Here is a 19903-nt window from a genome sequence, read left to right on the forward strand (position 1 = left end):
TTATTATTATTATTATTATTATTATTATTATTATTATTCCCAAAGCCAGCATCGTTCAGTGGATAGAGTATTGGAGTTGGAGATGGGACATTTAAATCTGTTTAGCTGTGGATGCAGTGGTGGGAAAGGGGCATAACTTGGGGACAAAGCACACATACGCTGCATGTAGAAGGCCCCAGGTTCAAATTCTGAAATCTCCTATTGAAAGGTTTTCAAGTTGCAGAGCTGGCACCTGCCTGAGACTTGCCAGGAGAGTTGTGGCCTGTTGGACTAGACAGCACTGAGATGAATGGACCAGTGGCCTGATTTAGCATAAGGCAGCTTCATATGTTCAGTCTGGTACGTCAATAACTTGTAAATCTCAGCATCCAGTTAGGGAAGTAGGAATGATTAATTGCTACACAAGGTTGTTGTCAGGATGAGAAAATATTGCTTATCATAGAGCATTTTTGCATGTGAGTGATATATAAATGCTAACTTAATTATTTAATAATACGAACAAGCCAATGTCCTGCAGTCTTAACTATTTTACTACCTGGGTTGTTTCATCATCCAAATAGATAGATGCCAATTTCTCTTTGAACCTTGGTAAAATTCTTGGTCTCATCCATTATTGTCTCTCTTTGTCTTGCACGTTAGAAGACTTCAAGCTTCGCTTAGCCCTCCTACCCAGTGCAAGAGAAGCAAACATTAAAAGAAAAGCCCTATTACAGGAAGAAGGTTTCCATGTACCAAGCCAATTGTTCTTTTCCCCATTGTTTGCTGTTCAGAGCATCCCCCCCACCCCCTTGAGGTAACTACCTGATACTGTTAGAACGAGGGAACGGGCCCATCGCCGGAACAAGCCATGTAACAAGTATAACTGGCTGTATTTCTGTTCGGCTAACCATGTAATAAAAATACAATGGGTCGCCTTTCAAACAGATACCTATTAAAGTAACGGAGCCATTTTGAGAGTAAACTTCCAGTGGTACCAAAAGGTTAAGTACAATAGGAATCTGACCCGTTGGAGGATTGGAACTTTTCCTTTTGTGTTCTCTTTTAAAATGAATACATTTTCAGCTCACCACCAACTGATTGTTCTTGATTCCCTCATTGTCCGCATGACAATGCAGTCCTCTTACATGGCTACATACCAGTGAGCGAGCAAGCGAGACCTGCAACAAGAATATGGCTTTCTTTCCCCCTCAGCATAATGGGGTTATGCATTCAACAGGGTTTCTGAAGTAATAAGGACTGGAACGAAAGCATGGGTTTCTTTATGCTCAGTTCATTTTCATCTTGGCTCATTGTATCTTTGCAGGACAGGGTGCCCTGAAGAGCCTTTTTACATTTCTCTTACCCTGACCTTCTGCAGATTCTTTGAGCTCTTCTGTAAAATGAATTGTATGATAACTTGAGAAAGATGGCCTCAGGCTCTCCACGTACAATTTTCTTCAGCGTGGGCTGTTTCCCTGCCAACATCCCTTGTATAAAGAAAAAGAGGGTCTATCGCCTGAAGCTGAACTTTGCTTGGAGGGCTGTATGTTGAAAGCAATGGGGATAGACAAACAAGGCAAATTTGCAAATGTTGCCAGATAGGTTTAGGAACCCTGGTTCTTGGTGGTATGGGGATACCAAGTCATCTGGTCTGCCTCCTGAGGAATCTGTATAACGAACAAGTAGCAATGGTAAGAACAGACCATGGAACAACGGACTGGTTTAAGATTGGGAAAGGAGTACGGCAGGGTTGTATACTCTCACCTTACCTATTCAACTTGTATGCAGAACACATCATGCGGCGTGCTGGGCTTGACGAATCCAAAGCTGGAGTTAAAATCACAGGAAGAAACATTAACAATCCCAGATGTGCAGATGACACCACTTTGATGGCTGAAAACGAGGAGGAGCTTAGGAGCCTTATGACAAAGGTGAAAGAAGTGCAAAAGCTGGGTTGCAGTTAAACCTCAAAAAAACCCAAGATTATGGCAACCAGCTTGATTGATAACTGGCAAATAGAGGGAGAAAACGTGGAGGCAGTGACAGACTTTGTATTTCTGGGCGCAAAGATTACTGCAGACGCTGACTGCAGCCAGGAAATCAGAAGACGTTTACTTCTTGGGAGGAGAGCAATGACAAATCTTGATAAAATCGTTAAGAGCAGAGACACCACACTGACAACAAAGGTCCGCATAGTTAAAGCAATTGTATTCCCCGTAGTAACCTATGGCTGCAAGAGCTGGACCATAAGGAAAGCTGAGCGAAGGAAGATAGATGCTTTTGAACTGTGGTGTTGGAGGAAAAGTCTGAGAGTGCCTTGGACTGCAAGAAGATCAAACCAGTCCATACTCCAGGAAATAAAGCCAGACTGCTCACTTGAGGGAATGGTATTAAAGGCAAAACTGAAGTACTTTGGCCACATAATGAGAAGACAGGATACCCTGGAGAAGAGGCTGATGCTAGGGAAAGTGGAAGGCAAAAGGAAGAGGGGCCGACCAAGGGCAAGATGGATGGATGATATTCTGGAGGTGACAGACTTGACCTTGGGGGAGCTGGGGGTGGCGACAGCCTACAGAAAGCTCTGGCGTGGGCTGGTCCATGAAGTCACGAAGAGTCGGAAGCGACTGAATGAATAAACAACAAAAGGGAGAGTTTGCCCTGATGTCTCCAGACAAAGATGGTGGTAAATAGCAGCCATGTGCGTGTGAAAGCATGAATGGTCTGAATCGGAAGCATGAATCTCTTTAAAATAAGAGTGGACAATTTAAACTAAAGTGGCCTTGTGTCATACTTTTCAGAGGACAGTCCTCTATTTGAAAGGCTGCCAAGGCCAAGTCTGGTTTACAGATAAAGAACCACCAGAAGGAAAAGCTAAAGGGCCTTCAAGTTGCCCATCCATGGTGAGCCCCTGGACAGCAGACTGAGCAGGCAGAGAGTTCACCTGGTCACAGTCTTCCCCTCTAGGATGAAGTGCATTGTATTTATGTTTCTATTATAGTCATTATTTCTAAATTTACATATATAAAGTAGCATATTCAAATTGAACAAATGCTCGGTATCAGGCCCCACTGTTGATATAAAATAAATTCAGCCAGATTTTTTGCTTTACCAGGGGAACTATGTAAGTCAGTTTCAGATTGCTTGGTCTCCCGTGGTCTAGCGAAGGAGATACTGGGATCCAAGCAGAGTTCCCATAGCCACTTCACACCCCATCTTTATACTCTGCTATAGAAGTCATGGAAGAGCAGATTCCGCCCCGCCCCAAGGCCAGCAAGAGGTGAGAAGCTGGAGAGCAGCCAGGGAAGTGGTGGGAGTGCTAGAGCATGAGGCAGTTGAATGGAGTGCTGGACTAGATGGACCCTTGGTCTGATCCAGCATAGCCCTTCTTATGTTCTTAGGTTCATGCCAAAGGTGGGCTGTGGGCTGTGTACTTCAGCCTTCTAGATATGTTGGACTACAACTCCCATCATCCCCAGCCAGCACTTCCAGACAAGAGATTTATTTGCTTTTAGGTCTTGAACAGGATGATTCAATGCATTCAAACCCCCCAAATTACATCAATCTCCTTCAAGTCCAAACAACGGAACAAGGGATTAGCAGGGGCAGCATATGCAGAACAATTGAATAATGATCTCCAAGTTGACCGGGATGGGGAACATTCAGAGGTCAGAGGGTTGCTCCTCCACACTGCAAGAACCCACGGAAGACTATAACCTGCCCCCAACTCCAAATTTGCTAGGGTGGTGAAAAAAGTGCTTTTGCTCAAGGAATGCCAGCAGCACACACCTGGTTTAAAAGCAAAACCATGGTTCCAGGAGCGCACTCCCAGCATTCTTTGTTTCCTTGACAAATTGCTGCTTTTTTGCTGCTGCTATGATGGCAAATTCAATGCAAATATAGTCAGAGGAGGCCACATACGGCCTGTGGATCACTTGTCCCCCTCTCCCCCGCCCTGATATAAACCATGCAGCTCTGGAGATAAGCGCTGTGGTGGTTCTTTGGGATGGGTATAGATTTTCCTGGTAGTTTGAGGACTCGCACAAAGAAGAGACTCCAAGCAGATATGTATTATTCCATATGGCTAGCATTGGTGATGACCTTCAGCAGATGTCCATCCAAAGTAGACTAAGAACAGCAGAGTGATCCAGATATTATACATATCAGGACTCCATGTTCTGTGTGCAAAACCTTGATGCTACTTACCCTTGGAATCTGTGGCCAGCTAATATATGCTCCTGGTTGGCATTTACAAGCATCCAGATGCTATATTTTCTTAAGGAGAAATGTGTTCCTATGAGGTAGTCAGACCTTATCAAGTTCACATTTATCACAATTTGGATCCATGGGAATGTGGCAGGGGAAACAGCCGACAGTGGGGAGGACGTGAGGTCATCTTTCTCAAGTTCTTATACAATGGATATCTTAGATCCATAGCAAGTTAATACACATCAATGGAGAGAAAGTGTAGCCCAACCACACATTCAAAGTGTTTACATGCTTGCTGAGAATACATAATGTCCTTATGAGGTCTTATTGTGCTGCTTATTGAAATGAATGCTCAATCTCTCACCCAGTGTAATCTGTTATAGAGTATGCCCAGATGGTTGCTTTCTGCACTGCTGGTGGTTTTCCAGGTTAGTGCTGCACTGGAAGCATGGCATTCACTGCCTTTTAATAAAGAAGTACAGAGTTGTGCAGTTGGTTGCCAAACAGTGCTTCGGGAATTTCTTGCTGCCTGCTGAAAGTTACTTATAGCCATTTTGAATGTTTGGAAAAGGCAGGATATCAATGCTTTAAATAAATAATTTTAGATAATACTGTAGTGCAGCCTTCCCCAACCTGGTGATCTCCAGATGTCTTGGACTTCAACTTGCATCAGCATGGCCAATAGTCAGGAATGCTGGGAGTTGTAGTCCAAAACAGCTAGAGGGCATCAAGTTGAGGAAGGCTTCTGTAGTGCCTACATGACTGAGCTGTGAACCAGGAATTCCCTTCTTCAAATCTCACTTCTGCGATGAACTTTCCAGAGAGGCTTTAGCTACTATGTCTTTCCCTCAGTTAGGGTGACCATATGAAAAGGAGGACAGGGCTCCTGTATCTTTAACAGTTGTATTGAAAAGGAAATTTCAGCAAGTGTCATTTGTTTATATTGAGAAACTGGTGAAATGCACTCTTCATCACCACAGTTAAAGCTGAAGGTGCCCTGCCCTCTTTTAAAGTGGTCACTCTAGTATAGCTCCTGCAGCTTTAACTGTGGTGATGAAGAGGAAATTTCACTAGGTTTTCCATATATACAAATGACACCTGCTGAAATTCCCTTTTCTATGAAACTGTTAAAGATACAAGAGCCCTGTCCTCCTTTTCATATGGTCACCCTACCTCAGTATTTCCCAACCTGCAATTGGGGTCTAATAATATTGAGCTATTCTTGAATGTGTATGTTGCAATCCTACCTGCACTTACCTGAGAGTAAGCTCTAGGAACACAGTGAGATTTATTTCTGGGCAAATATTCTTATCTCTGTTACTGAGATAATGTATGTGAAGTGCTTCATATAATATCCTTTAATAATAATAAAGCTAACAGTTGTTGTTGTTAGCTCTGCCACATATGCTGACTCTACTAATCTTCTTTTCTGCTATTTGGTCTTGAGGAGGCTCTGTACAATTCTTGTTGTTTTGATGTACTGAATCAGCCTAATTTTTTCTCCCTCTGGCTCAAAGTGCCCTTAATTTTGCATTGACAAGGATTTTTTTAAAAAATTGCCCAACATGATGTTCGGGCACCTTAGCCAAGCACTTTGAACACAACAACCAGGGCAAATAGAGACCAAAGCATCTTCCCTTTGGCAGTGTCAAGCCAGTGGCAGAGAGACCTGCTTTGTTGCCATCTGATGTGTGAGCCAAAGACTACATAATGCAGTTGGCGTGTCTTCTTGGGGTGGGGGATGAGTTCCTGTCACTTATCGGTGCTCCTCCCCAACACATGGATGGCTTTTGTCTCCGGAAGATGAATCTATTTGGTCTCTGGTGGGCTGCGGCATGGATAGGACCGTACCAGGGATGGGATGGGAATGGAGAGACGCAGGTTTCAGACTGGAATGGCTCTAGGAGCCAAAAAGCAAGTGGCAAAGGAAACCCAATAGCCTGAAAAGCACAATGATTTGTTCAGAGAAGGGCAGGGAACCGAGATAAAAAAGCCCTGCTAAGATCAGAAACTCTGGCGTGCACAGTGCGCCATTGTTCAGCTGTCACACTTCCCTTTACTTTATTGCTTTTGTCCAACACCCTATTGTTCCACTTCCTTTTGTCCCGTATTCAGTGTGCTGGCTTTTCATTACCCAGCCAACCCTGTTGTTTTCATTTCTTTTGTCTGAAGTTCCTGAGAGGAAGGTTTTATTTTCAGCAGTTTGATTAATTCACAGCTTGAGACAGGCTTTGTTTGTTATGTAATTACTGCCCTGCGCTTTTCCAGAGCTCCGAGTGGCAGCGATGGTGGCACTTGGCCAGTTGCAATGGCTGCTCTTGCCCCAAACCCTTTGTGCTTCTGCTCCTGTTTTGTCTTGGCATAACTGGAAAATGGCTGTGTGGTTGCATTGCGTTGGTTCAGGTTCTGGGAGACGTAGGCGGCCCAGGGCAAGTTGCCTCTGAGGGCCAGTTTGCTTGTAACATTTCCCCTACATTGATATCATTATGTGCAGGGGAAAATTATACGCCATGTATGTATATGGCCATGTACAAAGAATGTATACATGGCTATGTCCTGTACCTGATTCAGGATTTTTCTCTTATGCCAAATCCTGGCCACATCTCTGCATGGTGTTTTGTTTTTGTTTTTTGAAGTCTAGTATTGTGATGTTGTTGTAGGGCAGCGGTACCAAACCCTTTTGGACCCGAGGGCACATCTGGAAATCAGAGAAACTGTCATGGGCACCACCATAAAATGGCTGCCATAAGTTGTGGCTAGTCAGATCAGAACATTTTATTGTATTTGACTAATAGCCATTACAAAAAGTTTTGGCTGGTCACAAAGTAGTTGTTGTGGGGTGCGCCTAGCCACGAAGGACAAGTAAGTTGTGCAAGAAACTGAATACAAGGTAGAGGTTCGGTTTGAGCGCCAAATACTAAACTCCATTTTTGACCCCCACATAACATGACTAAACACTCATTTCATAGAAGACAAACTGGTTAGACTCAGAAACAAGTAACTTCCCAAAGGAAATGAGTGTAAGGCAGAGGTAGTGTTGGAGCACCAAAACACAAAACCACACTTATTATTATTATTATTATTATTATTATTATTATTATTTATATCCTTGGCCACCTCCTTCTGCCACAATAGCTCTGCTGCTCTCCTTGCCTGCCCTCAGTTGCTTCTCCCCACCCCCACCCCGGCAGCTTACCAGGTATCAATGTGAGGGCTTCCAGGGTGGCTGGGGGCACTGCAAAGTGCAGCGCCAGCTCAGGCTCTAGCCACCCGCCATCTTAGTTTCCGCAAAAGCACTCTGACAAGTGGCTGGAGCGTTACAATATTCCTAGCCTCCTTGAAAAAGAGTTAAAACAAAACAAACCATTGCAAAGGGAAGGGGTGGGAGAGCCACAAATTGGGAACCCCCATTTTTATTTTTATTTTATTTTATTTATTTCATACATTTGTATCCTGCCTTTCTTCCATCATGGAGCACAATGTGGTGAACGTGTGGTTCTGAAGCAGGCTCCAGGGCTTTGGAGATGCTACTGATGCAGCTTTGGCAAAGTGTTCCATTTTTTGAAAAAACAAACAGTGTGAGGTTCAAACATATTCAACCAGTTCTGCTGCAGTTGCACTAGTTGGTGGTTAGTTTCTGAGCCCAGTACTAGTTGGTGGTTAATTTCTGGGGTTAGTTTTAAGTCTTTGGTCCTCACCTTTCCATGGCCTTTGACTTGGCTATCTTTGGACAGCACCTCTCCCCATAGGAGCACTCTTAGGGCTTGTCTAGACAGGGTGATATCCCGGGGATTGTGCGTCCACATGACACACAGGGCTTCCTGGGAGCAGGGAGGAATGATCCCTCCCTTGACCCGGGATATCACCCTACCCTTTCATTCCAATTTTTCCTGCAGTCTTGAGATGATCCCAAGACCGCGGGATGTGTTGCCCGCCGTCGCGGTTTTGTCTTGGCTCCTCGTGAGTAAACGTGAGGAGCCAGGAACCGGGTATGGGACACGGAGCTTCTCAGGAGCTCTGTGCCCATTGCGGGTGGGGTGGGGTGGAGCGCGAGTTGTTTTTTTTTTAAAAAAAAACCAACAACACCTTACAGTTTCGTTCAAGCGCTCGTGCACTCATTTTTCTTAAAAAATAAATAAGTCCAAAATGGCGGGTGTGATGTCCTCTTCCTCCTGGGAAGTCACGCACCACGTGTAGGCGAGGGGGATGATTGCGAGATCATCCCCCTCCACCCCCTCGTCTAGCTATGCCCTCTGTCTACAGGGCAATCCAATACACACTCAGGACCAAGGATAAGCTCCATTGACCTCAATGGGGCTTAGTTCTAAGTAGACACGCATCAGATTGCACTGTTTGAGAGGCAAGACTAATGGTGGGAAGGAGGAGTGAGTTGCCTGTGGTAGCCCCAAGGCTTTAGAACTCTCTGAGGAGGTGCATTAGAGCAGCTCCCTTTTAACTTTCAGGAGGAAAAAAGAAAGAAAGTAAAGCACATATATGTAATTTAGCATTCGGGGCTTTGTTTTATCCTGGTTTGGGTTTGGTGTTTGGTGTATTTTTAGGCTTTTATTGTAATTTGCTTTCTTTTGTGATTTTCTTCTTGCTTGATTTGTTCGACACCTCGAGCATATGATAAGGTGGGCTGTTCTATTCTGTTGTGTTTATTCCATTCATACTCCTTTCCTTAATGGCCAATTGGCATTCCCACAAGAGCTTTTAAATGCATTGATACATACACACTCTTTCGGGGGCCGCCAAAGCTCCCGTTGGATTTAAACAGTGTGGAGTGTGGCTCTCAATGTTCCAGTGAGGAAGAAGCCATCTAATTATCCGTGCTACTCGTCCTCCGTCGAAATCACGTTGCGCATTGTTTGGCCGTCGGAAAGCTGATACTTTTCTAAAGTGAATGAATGACTGGCCTACCTCCTGTTTTTTTCTTTCATTCTTTTCTTCATGTTAATCTTTTTGTCTCTCACCGTCCCCACAGGATGTCCATGAGGAGCCCTGCCTCTCCTCAGCTGGAGCTCAATGGAGCTGAGAACATGGTGAACTGTGCTATTAAAACAGAAGAGAAGAACGAGAGCTGCTACAGGTCTACACAGGAGGAAGCAGCTAGCACCACACTCGGCTCTGACAAACCGCACCAATTGCCATCACCGCTGAGTGAAGTTATCGACCCCCCAACCGTCACACAGGTAGGGAAAAGTCTCTTGGGTTTGTTCTAGCCTCCTTTCCTTCAGGCAGGCCTCTCTGCTTTATCTGCTCTCAAGGGTCCTGGGTCTGGCTGCAAAGAAGTAGAATCCCACTGGGAGCCGGCCCACAATATTTTGTTGCCTTAGGCATAGCAGCCAACCCTACAAGCGCTTCTGCCCTCCCCTGGCATTACTAACATAGCAGTAATAAATAAATAACAATTGGCTACCCTTTTGTGACACCCAAAATCAACTGCCTGAGGTGGCCGCTTCAGTCTACCTAATGGTAGGGCTGGCCCTGGGTGGATGTTGCATTTGCATCTGTGAATGTGGATCTGAGGTCCATCTCCTGATGTTTGATAGTCCCATGAAGGCAGTTGCAAGGAAGTCCAAGTGTGATCAGAGTAGCAGCACCACACCAGGGGTTTAAAAAACTTTTTCCTACCTGCTGCTTTCCCAATCTAAATCATGCCCACCCACAGCCACTGCCTGACCCACTTGGGCTATATGTGTTCTCCAGAGGGGGCGAAAGCACTTTAGCCTTCCTGCACTACTGCTGCTCCACTCAAAATTGGAGCCCCTCCGGGGCTATCTTGAGGTAAAAACAGAAACACTGGGAGATCCATTCACTGGTCTCTTGCATTCTGTGTAGTTGGGCTCTTTGACATGTATCAGTAGAAAGTGACTTTTAAATGGTCAAGTGAACTTCTTTGCCAGTGATTACAAAATGAGCTAGTCAGTGGCCACTACATTTTTGCTAAATTAAGAGCCATGTCAGTAAAAAGTATCAAATCAAATTTTATTAAGGCAACCCAGAGGTTTTGAAAAAGCAGTGATGTGGGAATTTTTATGTACATCAAAGGGAGGGGCCACAGATCAGTTGTAAAACACATGCTTTGCCTGGAAACGGTGTGAGATCCAATCTCGGGTATTTCCAAGGAAGAGGTTGCAGGGCTGGACAGTACTCTCATCTCCTGGAGAGTTACTACTAGTCAAAGTAGGCTGAGCTATTTTTTTCTTTCTATCTGTTCTGTGTCACAATTTCATATTTACCTTGCCATTAAAAATCCAGTCTTAAAAAAAGATTTGTTTATTTGTTTATTGCAACTTAAAACTGCTCTACAACCAAAGTTCTCTGGGCGGTGTACAGATGAATGACAAACATAAAATATAGGATAACAGTAAAACAATGGTAATAAAACCGCACAAGATGAAGCCAAGATAAAAGCAAGATGTAACCAGCACCTGGGATAAAATAAAGCAACGCACAATAAAACCAAAAGTAGGGGTAATACAGAGAAAAGATCTAAAAGCATTAAAATAGTTCCTAAACCGCCTGGATTAATAAAAAATGTCTTCATCTGGTGCCAAAAAAATCATAATGTAGGTACCAGGCAAACCTCTCTGGAGAGGGCATTCCAGTGGCCACCCGCCTCGACCTATTTGGTGGGAGCACCTGGAGGAGGGCCTCAGATGTTGTTGATGATGATGATGATGATAATGATGACCTTAAGGTCTGGGTAAATACATATGAGAGGAGATGCTCCTTCAGCTAATCTGGCCCCAAGTGGCTTAGGGCTTTAAAGATTAAAACTAGGACTTTGAGTTGCAACTGAAAATGGGCTGGCATAATGTGCCTTATCAGCCAGTCCCCATTAACAATCTAGCTGCCCTGTTCTGTACTAGCTGAAGTTTCTTGACCATTTCTAAAAGCAGCTCCATGTATAATTCACTGCAGTAATTCAAACAGGAGGGTCCCAGATTGTGCATAACTCTTGCAAAGCTATCTCAATCCAGGTTAGGGATGTAGTTGGTATTTCAGCCTAAGCTGATGAAAGGTGATACAAGCCACTGAGGCCGTTTGTGGCTCTAGTGACAGTGATGGATCTGAGAGGATCCCCAAATTGTGCAGCTGAAAGTTTAGGGGGAAGTGCAACCCCCTCCAGAACAGTTTAAAGATTACTCAGACAGAGAGACAAAATACCCACAAATAGTGTATCCATCTTGTTGTGATTCTGTCTCAGTTTATTGGCCCTCATGCAGTCCATTATCCTACTCTTGCACTGGTTTCGAACATCAACTGCCCAGTTTGTTTTAGATGAAAAGGAGGAGAGGTAGAGCTTAATATTAAGCATGTTGGTGATACCTCAACCCACACATCTAGATGGCCTCTCCCAGCAGTTTCACATAGATGTTGAAAAGCATGTAGAATAAAATAGAGCCCTATAGAACCCCTTAGTATTACTGTCATAGGGTAGAGCAATACTTCTCCAGCACAACCTTTTGAAATTGACCAAGAAAGCCACTGAGAAGTACAAGAAAACCAATAAGGCCACACTTGCCCTGTCCCGACTGTTTCTGTTCCAAAACCAGACCTGAAGCTACATTGAAATGGATCTAGAAAATCAATTTCATCCCAAAATGCCAGGAATTGATTAGTAACCATTTCCTTGAGCACCTTGTGCAGGAAGGGGGAGACTTGCTACATGTTTTGAACTGTTGATATGTTGGGACAGCCTCAATATTGCCCTGGCAGCCAGGAAGTCCTGCGCTGCCCCAGAACCAATGACCTCAGCATGTATGCTGAAGTATCCCAAGCCAAACATCCTGGTAGTTCTCAACACCAAATCTGAGGCTGTCTCCATCAGCTCAGGCAGGGAGACTGATGGACAGCTGAGTGAGCAGTACACCAGCAGAAACCCTAATTTGTGCCAAATTCTCAACACAAGATAAAACACCCAAGGTTGGTACTCAAATGGACAGGAAGCCTGGCAAGGGAAATGGAATATAGGGACCCTCGCCCAGACCTTGAGTTTGTGTTGGTGTTGTACCAAGTACTCATTAGGGCAAAGCTGTTCCCCCACCAGTAATGCACAAATGAGAGCGATTGTAATTTGGACCAACCTGGCATTTAGCATCAGCGCCAACAAACCAGAGGGCAAACTCAACCAAACACCTTTCCATTGGTGGAAGAACCAGAAGAGGGAACAGGTGTAAGGTGTCTTCTTACTCTTCTCCTCAACTGGCCTTTAGCCTCCCAATGCCATGACCATGCTAATTGAGGTGCTCACCCTTCCCTGCCACTAGTTTAAGGGCTGATTTTCAGCCCACTTCGGCAATTTAATTATTTCCACATGCAGTGGGCTTAAAATATTTTTGGTGGGGTAGGGAGGGAAGGAATCTTCTCGCTAATTTCCTCATCTATTAAATGAGCCCCTGACTTACCAAGCAAGCAGGTCTGCAGCTCATTCACTACAGGGTGCTCTGTCACACCCTCCATGAAAGGAAAGACTTTGTAAAGATAAGGGTCTCCGTTATCCTTCCCTTTTTAATTTCCTGAAGGCTGTTGGTGATTGACAGTGACTCACTATCTTTCAGGAATCTTCATCTCCAGTGGACAAGGCAATAGATTCCAGGAACCCTGCGATCGAGTCAGCAGTTAGCAACCGGGAAAAATTGGATTTCAATAGAAACTTAAAAGAAGGTAGGAAAGATGTTTCACAGCCATTGTGCTCACCATCGCATGTGCCTCCGCCCCTTCCTCCTCTCAATTCTTTCTGAGAAGAGGGCCATATTGTGTAGTGCCAGACAGGTGTTGCATTCACTGGGATCCAAGATTCAATCCCCAGCATCTCTAGTTAAAGGCCCTCAAGTTGTAGGGCTGGGAAAGATCCTTCTTGAGGCATCTTGAGGTGCTAGCATTGGGAATGGATAGTACTGGGCTAGAAAGATAACTGGTTTGACTTAGTGAAAGGCAGATGTTTATATACCTTTTACCCCTATTGCAGTTATGTCCTGCTTGTGGGTTCTCGGTCGGCAGGTGGTTGGCCGCTGTGTAAATGGACTGCTGGACTAGATGGACCTTTGGTCTGATCCAGCATGGCTCTTCTTACGTTCTTACCCCTTCCTTATTGGAGTGGATCCTTAACTGCTGCAAATGAATATAGTTTTACTGAAAAACATGTAATGGTTTTAGAATGTTCCAACTAGATCAAAACAAACAGGCCCATTAGCCAAGTATCAAGCCTTAAAGAGTGAATAGCATTAGGTTCAGTATATAGTAGAAGAGGGAGTGAATGTTCAGTCGTAGGGTTTTTTTTTGGTCAATCAGATGTATAAGAACACCTTGTGAATGAATGAATTTTCAAGACCATCTTGGCCTTTAAGGGATTTGTCCTTGGAGATTTATTCCACTTGAGCTGATCTAGTCTTCATTTGTTATTATTCAATGTTATGAATGCATTAATTCAAATATGTTCTGAAACGTTCTCTTTTCAAACCACAACACCACCTGCATGTTGTGCACTAACATTCTTATTGCCACAGTAATGCCAACCATTGAGAAATTACTGTCCAGTGACTGGAAAGAGAGACTTCTAGGGAAAAGTCCCATGGAATCTAAAGAGGTGAAAGGTAAGCAATTGGTCTAGTTTGCCTGTGACTGCTTTAGAACCCCAAATCATGGAGGGCAGACGTAATTTGATCGATTGGATAGAGAGGGCAAATCTAGTCCTTCTCTTCCTCACATCACTTAAGTCAAGTCAGAAGCCCTAATGTCATCATATCGTCAGAGTGCAAAGAGTTTTGCCTTATTATAATACATGACATGGCTTCCAGCCATCAGCTCATGGATCTTGCGAAATTTGTGGTTTAGTCTTTGGTGGGAACTCACTCTACTACCATAATTGGTCTATAACTCACAAAACTGTTCATGCGTGATTTCACGAGGGCTGTCATCCAAAGAAAGAAATCTTAATTGATTCATGGTCTGGGTCTGAATGTATTATTTTATTAATTTATCCATTAAGTCTGCATACATCTATGTGTGGAACAATAGCCACTATAGGAACCCGTCACCCTCTCGTGTGAGAGGGAAGAAGGAATGCCTCTTCTAAGATGGTGGTTTTTGGAAGCATGTTCATTAAACCTGCGTTAAAAAGAATATTTTCCTAAAATCTGCAGCCTAATTTTTTTGGGGCACCTTTTTAATGAATCAAAAGATTTGTAATCAAGTAAACTAAGCACTTCATTGATTAACAGAACAATCCTACAGCAGAGAAACTGGCTGTTCCAAAGCCCTGTTGGCTCACATTGGCAGGGTGGAAGGAAGGTCAGGGTTGTGTGGCTCCCTGCTTTTTTATTTGGCCTTTTTCAGCCATTTTCTTTCTTTCTCTCCCATTGACCCCAGCAGACAGGGAATTAACTATGCCAGCTCTAGGACTTGCATAATATTTCCTCCGTTCCAGGGGTGTCAAGAGAATGGGAGGGCTTTGGAATCTGTGGCTCAACAGCCTCTGCCAGCATGCTTTCCTTTTGTGCTCTCCAATGCCAGCCCTTTCCACAGCCTCTCTGAGGAGGCTTGCAAGGCAGCATCTCTCTCTTTGGAGATAGACCTCTCTTCTCTCTCTCCACCATAGGAGGGGGAGATGTGAAAAAAATGGTGGTTAGTCCTTGGATGTCTTTTCACAGACAATAGATATAGAGCCTTAATGTTGACGATGTAGAATTATTCATCCCTCCTTCTCTTTGGGGTCTTGCTCTTCCCAGGAACCCAAGAAAGCCTGGCAGAGAAGGAGTTGCAGCTGCTGGTCATGATTAACCAGCTGTCCATCCTGCGGGACCAGCTGCTGACGGCCCATTCAGAGCAGAAGAACATGGCAGCTATGTTGTTTGAGAAGCAGCAGCAACAGATGGAACTGGCGAGGCAGCAACAGGAACAGGTAGACAGCAGAACACTATCTGGGGACTGCCTTTGCCCTTCTCAGCCTTTGGAATATGACTTCAGAAGGTGGTGGAACGTTCAAGACCTTGCGTGACCTTGAAAAGAGATCTTGGCAGTTCTTCGATCTAATAGAGCTAAAGAGCTTAATGGCCTCAAATGATATTGGAAAGGCAAACATTTTGGAAATAGTACAGCTATCTATACTATGGTGTGATTGTTGTAAGATAGGGGTCACCCACACGAAAATCCTAAACATTGAACACTTTTACAACACAAAGCAAATGCATGTTCAGAAATGGAATCCACCTCAGTACAGAGTGAATAAGCTTGCAAAACTCATACAATAATATGTTGATCGTGATGCAGGGAGATAATGATGGTGTAAATATGTAGGTTGCGGCCCCAGTCTCCTAGTTATTGTATGGGGACAGGCCAAGAGTTAAAGGGATTTGTTAGCTATAATTATACACCTCCTGAGGGCAATCAGATGCATGCTGATGCTGATGCAAGTTCCACTGTGTTCAGGTAAATGTGCAAAGGGTTACAACCTTTGACTTTTAATGAGTCTGGGATCCTGTTTCATTTTCTCATGATCACAAACTCAGTGTATTTGGGGTTGGCAATGCCTATTTCCCAGCTATCAGTGAAAATAACTTTCCCCGCACGTGTAGGTTTCAATCCACGAACTACTTGAGATGGGCCACATGAATAATAAATATAGTGCAATCAATTTCTATGGAACTGTAATGGATCAAGTGCAATTATGACTAATTTTCAGTGATTTGTGAACTATGTTGATGCATCTCTGTGTGCCTTTTAGAGATTTCTGTGCATGGTTACTTGCTGGAATCCTTCGATCCCCATATTAAAAATCAAACTAGCTCTCATGGTACATGGAAATATTGAGGAAAACTTGTGAAATGATATGGGACATGGAGAAAAGTAAAAACACATACAAAAAAAAATGTTTCTACCCACTTTTAAAGGTCAAGATTTCTGAGAAGTTATATGGAAGAATAAATGCAACATATACATCAACTGTACTTTATGTCTGCCATATTTATGAAATGAGAACCAAAAGTATTATTCATAACTGTATAAAAGTTAATTGCCACCTCCAGTTTACAATCTATTTGACATAGCCCTACATCATCATTCCCCAACCAGATGCCCTCCAGGTATGTTGGACTACAGCCAATGCTGTCTGGGGGTAATAGCAGCTGGAGTCAAACATATCTGGAGGGCACCAGGTTGGGGAAACCTGCTCTTAGTACTGAACAAGTTGTCTGCTCCTGTAGTATCCTTTAGAACGTGCTGTTTCAAGAAGAAGAATAAACTGGCATAGGTGTGAAAACGAGGTTTCAAAGTAGTCGTTCTGCTATTCCATTGCAGCAAAGACAAAGAGTCCTGTGAAACATTGAAGACTACGTAATCTTTTACAGCTTTTGCCTCTTATGCAACAGGAGGAGTTTATAGTGCCAGCAAATTTCAGAGAAGGGATTGCATACCTTTGTGATTTAGAACTTAACCACAAAAGCTTAGGTTTTAGGATGGGTTTAGCAACCTGGTGCCCACCAGATGTTTTGGATTTCAACTCCTACAATCTCTGACCATTGGTCCTGTTGACTAGAGTTTATGGTAATTATAGTCCAAAACATCTGGACGGCACCATTTTAGGATGAGGCTAATATGAGGATACCACCTGAGATCTATGCCTTCTTTGAAATCATCAAATGCATTTCTAAGGTCCAGTTCTGATGCAACACTGTACACACGATCGCCTTGTCCCCCCACCCCACCCCCATTGATAATTTGCCTGTCTGTGCACTGATCTCACACACAGATTGGTTCAAACATGTGCTCATTCATCTCAAATACTCAGCTTGTTCGTTTCACCATAGGGACGCTCCTTCTGTAGAATGGCAGTAGCTCTGCCCTGGCTCATGGGGTGATGGGGAGGTTCTCTGTAGTAATCAAGCTGGAGAAGAACTTGAAAATCTGAATGGGGAGCATGGTGTGACTTGAGCTGAGGGTTTTGGTGCCTGGTTTCGCTTGCAGCTGTTGTCGTTGGCTGCATGTGTGTGTTTGGCTCCTGCATGGATGAACTGCCGTGTTTTCCCAGTACCAACTGGGGCCTTCTCTTAGTTTGATAGAGGTGAGCCATTCTGCCCAGGTGGTACTGAGTTATTTATTTATTAAAACATTTGTATCCTGCCCTATATCACAAGGATTTCAGGGTGGTATAAAGGTAAAATTATACAAACCATATAAAACAATAACTATACACCGCTAAAAACAAATTAAACAATTAATAAGTTAAAACTAGTATAGAATTTAAAACCAATTTAAACAATTAAAACTATGTACAGGCTTGGTGAATTTAGCTGTCAAAGGCTTTGTTAAAAAGCCATGACTTAACTTGGCGCTGAAATTAAGCCAGTGGTGGCGCCAGTTGGGCCTCCAGGGGGAGGGAGTTAGAGAAAAAGCTCAGTTAGTTCGCACCTTGGTTCTGAAGCGTCTTTCCCTCTTGCAGATTGCCAAGCAACAACAACAGCTTATTCAGCAGCAACACAAGATCAACCTGCTACAACAGCAGATCCAGGTAAAAAGGGATCCTTTCCCCCTCTTTGGGCATCACAAGGAAGATGGATTTAATTAGAGATATTAGCTTGAAAATCAGGGGACACAGCCTTGGTGCCTTGTTCATCTATAGCTTCCCTGTATAACTGGAGAAGGCTTTTTTCTATGTGTATGAAAATGAACAAAGAAGCAGTTCAAGATGCCAAGGGATTAAATGCCTACAGCTGCAATCCTAAACCCCTTATTTGTAAACAGGTCCCATTGAAATCAACGGGACATTCAAAATAAAATGTGTCTAGGATTTGGGAAGTGAATCATACTCTGCAAGCCTTCGCATGCCATAAAGATCCCAAGCCTTATTGAAATGAAGGCAGTTCGAGTCTCATTTTTGGGAGATGCATTGTGCCTGGCAGTCATGCCTGCCACCAGGCACAAATGGGGGACGAAGGTATGAAAGAGTCTTATGGACATACATCAGTTTGCCATTTGGGTCTCTTCTCATGGGGATTAAACCTTGGACTCTTTGCATGCAAAATATGTCCCCCACCACTGCGCTTTGTTGGCCCCTTCCCTATGTGGAGAGGAGCGATTTGGATCGTGGTCATGGTGTGGGGGCAAAAGATTAACCACCAGCCCCTGCACTGCAGCCCCAATTAAACCCTTATGCAGAAAAACAACACACACACACACACAATGGAAATGCATTGCACATCTCTAGCATCACTTTAGTTTAGCCCGAAGCTTCAGCATTTTCCTTCATTGCAGTGTGGATAACCTCACTTTTCTATTTCCATAGATATGTTGGGAGAGTCCATAAATTGACTGCCTAATCCGTTGATATTACACTAATTAAGGGAGAAGCTAATCTTGGATGGGTGGTGCTGTTCTCTGGCAGTAGTTTTTTATCTGGCTGTGACTATCTCTCTGTCCCCTACTTCCCTCGCTCGTTTCTCTTCAGCAGGTCAACATGCCCTATGTAATGATTCCAGCCTTCCCCCCCAGCCACCAGCCTCTTCCCGTCACCCCAGATGCTCAAATGACACTTCCCATTCAACCAATCCCTTGCAAACCAGGTATGAAGAGGCTAGGAAAAATGGAATTCTGGGTAATTCTGTGTGGTTTTGTACTTTTGTCTTGGGATGTGAGGGTGATTCCCTCACGACTACAACCATGACAGTCAATGGCACTACGCCAGTCTGGGTGATTAGTTAATTGGTAGGTTAGCCAGATAAGTTGGAGCACTTTTATTTAATGGGTGGTATCCATACTAAGTCAATTGCATTCAATTTGAAAAGTTAGCCATGTCTAAATGAAGCGCCATTGTTTCCAATGGGAAATAACTTAAGCTCTATGCAAGCGTTTGCCGATTCCATGCGTATGGCTAACGCGCTTCCACTGCTCCCTTGACTGGGAGGTTCCAAAGGTCTGTGAGGAAGCTATGGGCGCTTGGGGGCAGGTTGTGCATGCTAACATCTCACTTATGCACAGTGAGGATGAATGCCTGCATAGGGCTTTAGTCTGGGTCCCACCTAATGGAACCACTTCATTTGCCAAAGTATATTGCGGGCTGGTGTTCCATTGGTCTACTGTGAAAAATAGGGAATATGTGAAGGGGGCAAGGATGCCCCCTCTTATTCAGGGTCACACACCAGGGAAATATGATTGGCTGCTGAACAAATCTGACTTGCATAAAATTAAATTTTATTTGCATAACTTAATCAAAATCAAGATGGATTTGCCGAAGTCTGAGAGCCTATTTCCTAGTTGTTAATGCAAAAGTCTTGATCCCTTGGATTTGTTGCAGGGAGAAAGATTTGTGTCTAGCCATGACCCCGTACATAATCGCCACCCACTTTTGTTTCTGTACTGTCTGTAGTGGAGTACCCCATGCAGCTTCTGCACAGCCCGCCTCCATCAGCCCTGAAGAGACCTGCAAGCTCAGGCCACCTACAGAGCCAGGTGAAACTCCGGAACGGTTTTCTTTGTTGTCTCCTGTTTCCCTGGTGGGGATGCACTTCTACTCTCCTAATTCTCTCTTTCCTTTGCAGGAATCTTCACAGCCACTGAACTTAACAGCAAAGTCCAAAGGCTCTGAGCTCCCCAATGCCTCCAGCTCACCTAGTCTCAAGATCAGCAGCTGTCAGTCCCTCACTCCTAACCATGGAGTTTCGCGGGAGTTGCAGGCCAGCCCGCCCAGCCTCCCTTTGGGTAGGTCCATGGAGATGTC

At 44.1% G+C, this 19903-nt stretch overlaps 1 protein-coding gene across 3 annotated transcripts in view; it reads left to right on the plus strand.

The window, feature by feature from the left end:
* SOX13 (SRY-box transcription factor 13) overlaps positions 1–19903 on the plus strand; it is a 76057-nt gene that overhangs the window by 41128 nt on the left and 15026 nt on the right. For 2 of the 3 annotated variants that reach the window (XM_063119259.1, XM_063119243.1), the window contains exons 2-9: positions 9170–9377; positions 12753–12858; positions 13701–13787; positions 14922–15094; positions 17630–17698; positions 18635–18749; positions 19553–19635; positions 19725–19884. In XM_063119259.1, coding sequence (XP_062975329.1) covers positions 9171–9377; positions 12753–12858; positions 13701–13787; positions 14922–15094; positions 17630–17698; positions 18635–18749; positions 19553–19635; positions 19725–19884 — 1000 coding nt within the window. In that variant the 5' untranslated portion in view covers position 9170. The remainder of the gene's footprint in view (positions 1–9169; positions 9378–12752; positions 12859–13700; positions 13788–14921; positions 15095–17629; positions 17699–18634; positions 18750–19552; positions 19636–19724; positions 19885–19903) is intronic. The other variant, XM_063119251.1, reaches the window with a different exon arrangement.

The sequence above is a fragment of the Elgaria multicarinata genome, chromosome 1, assembly GCF_023053635.1.
Source record: "Elgaria multicarinata webbii isolate HBS135686 ecotype San Diego chromosome 1, rElgMul1.1.pri, whole genome shotgun sequence".
NCBI lineage: Eukaryota > Metazoa > Chordata > Lepidosauria > Squamata > Anguidae > Elgaria > Elgaria multicarinata.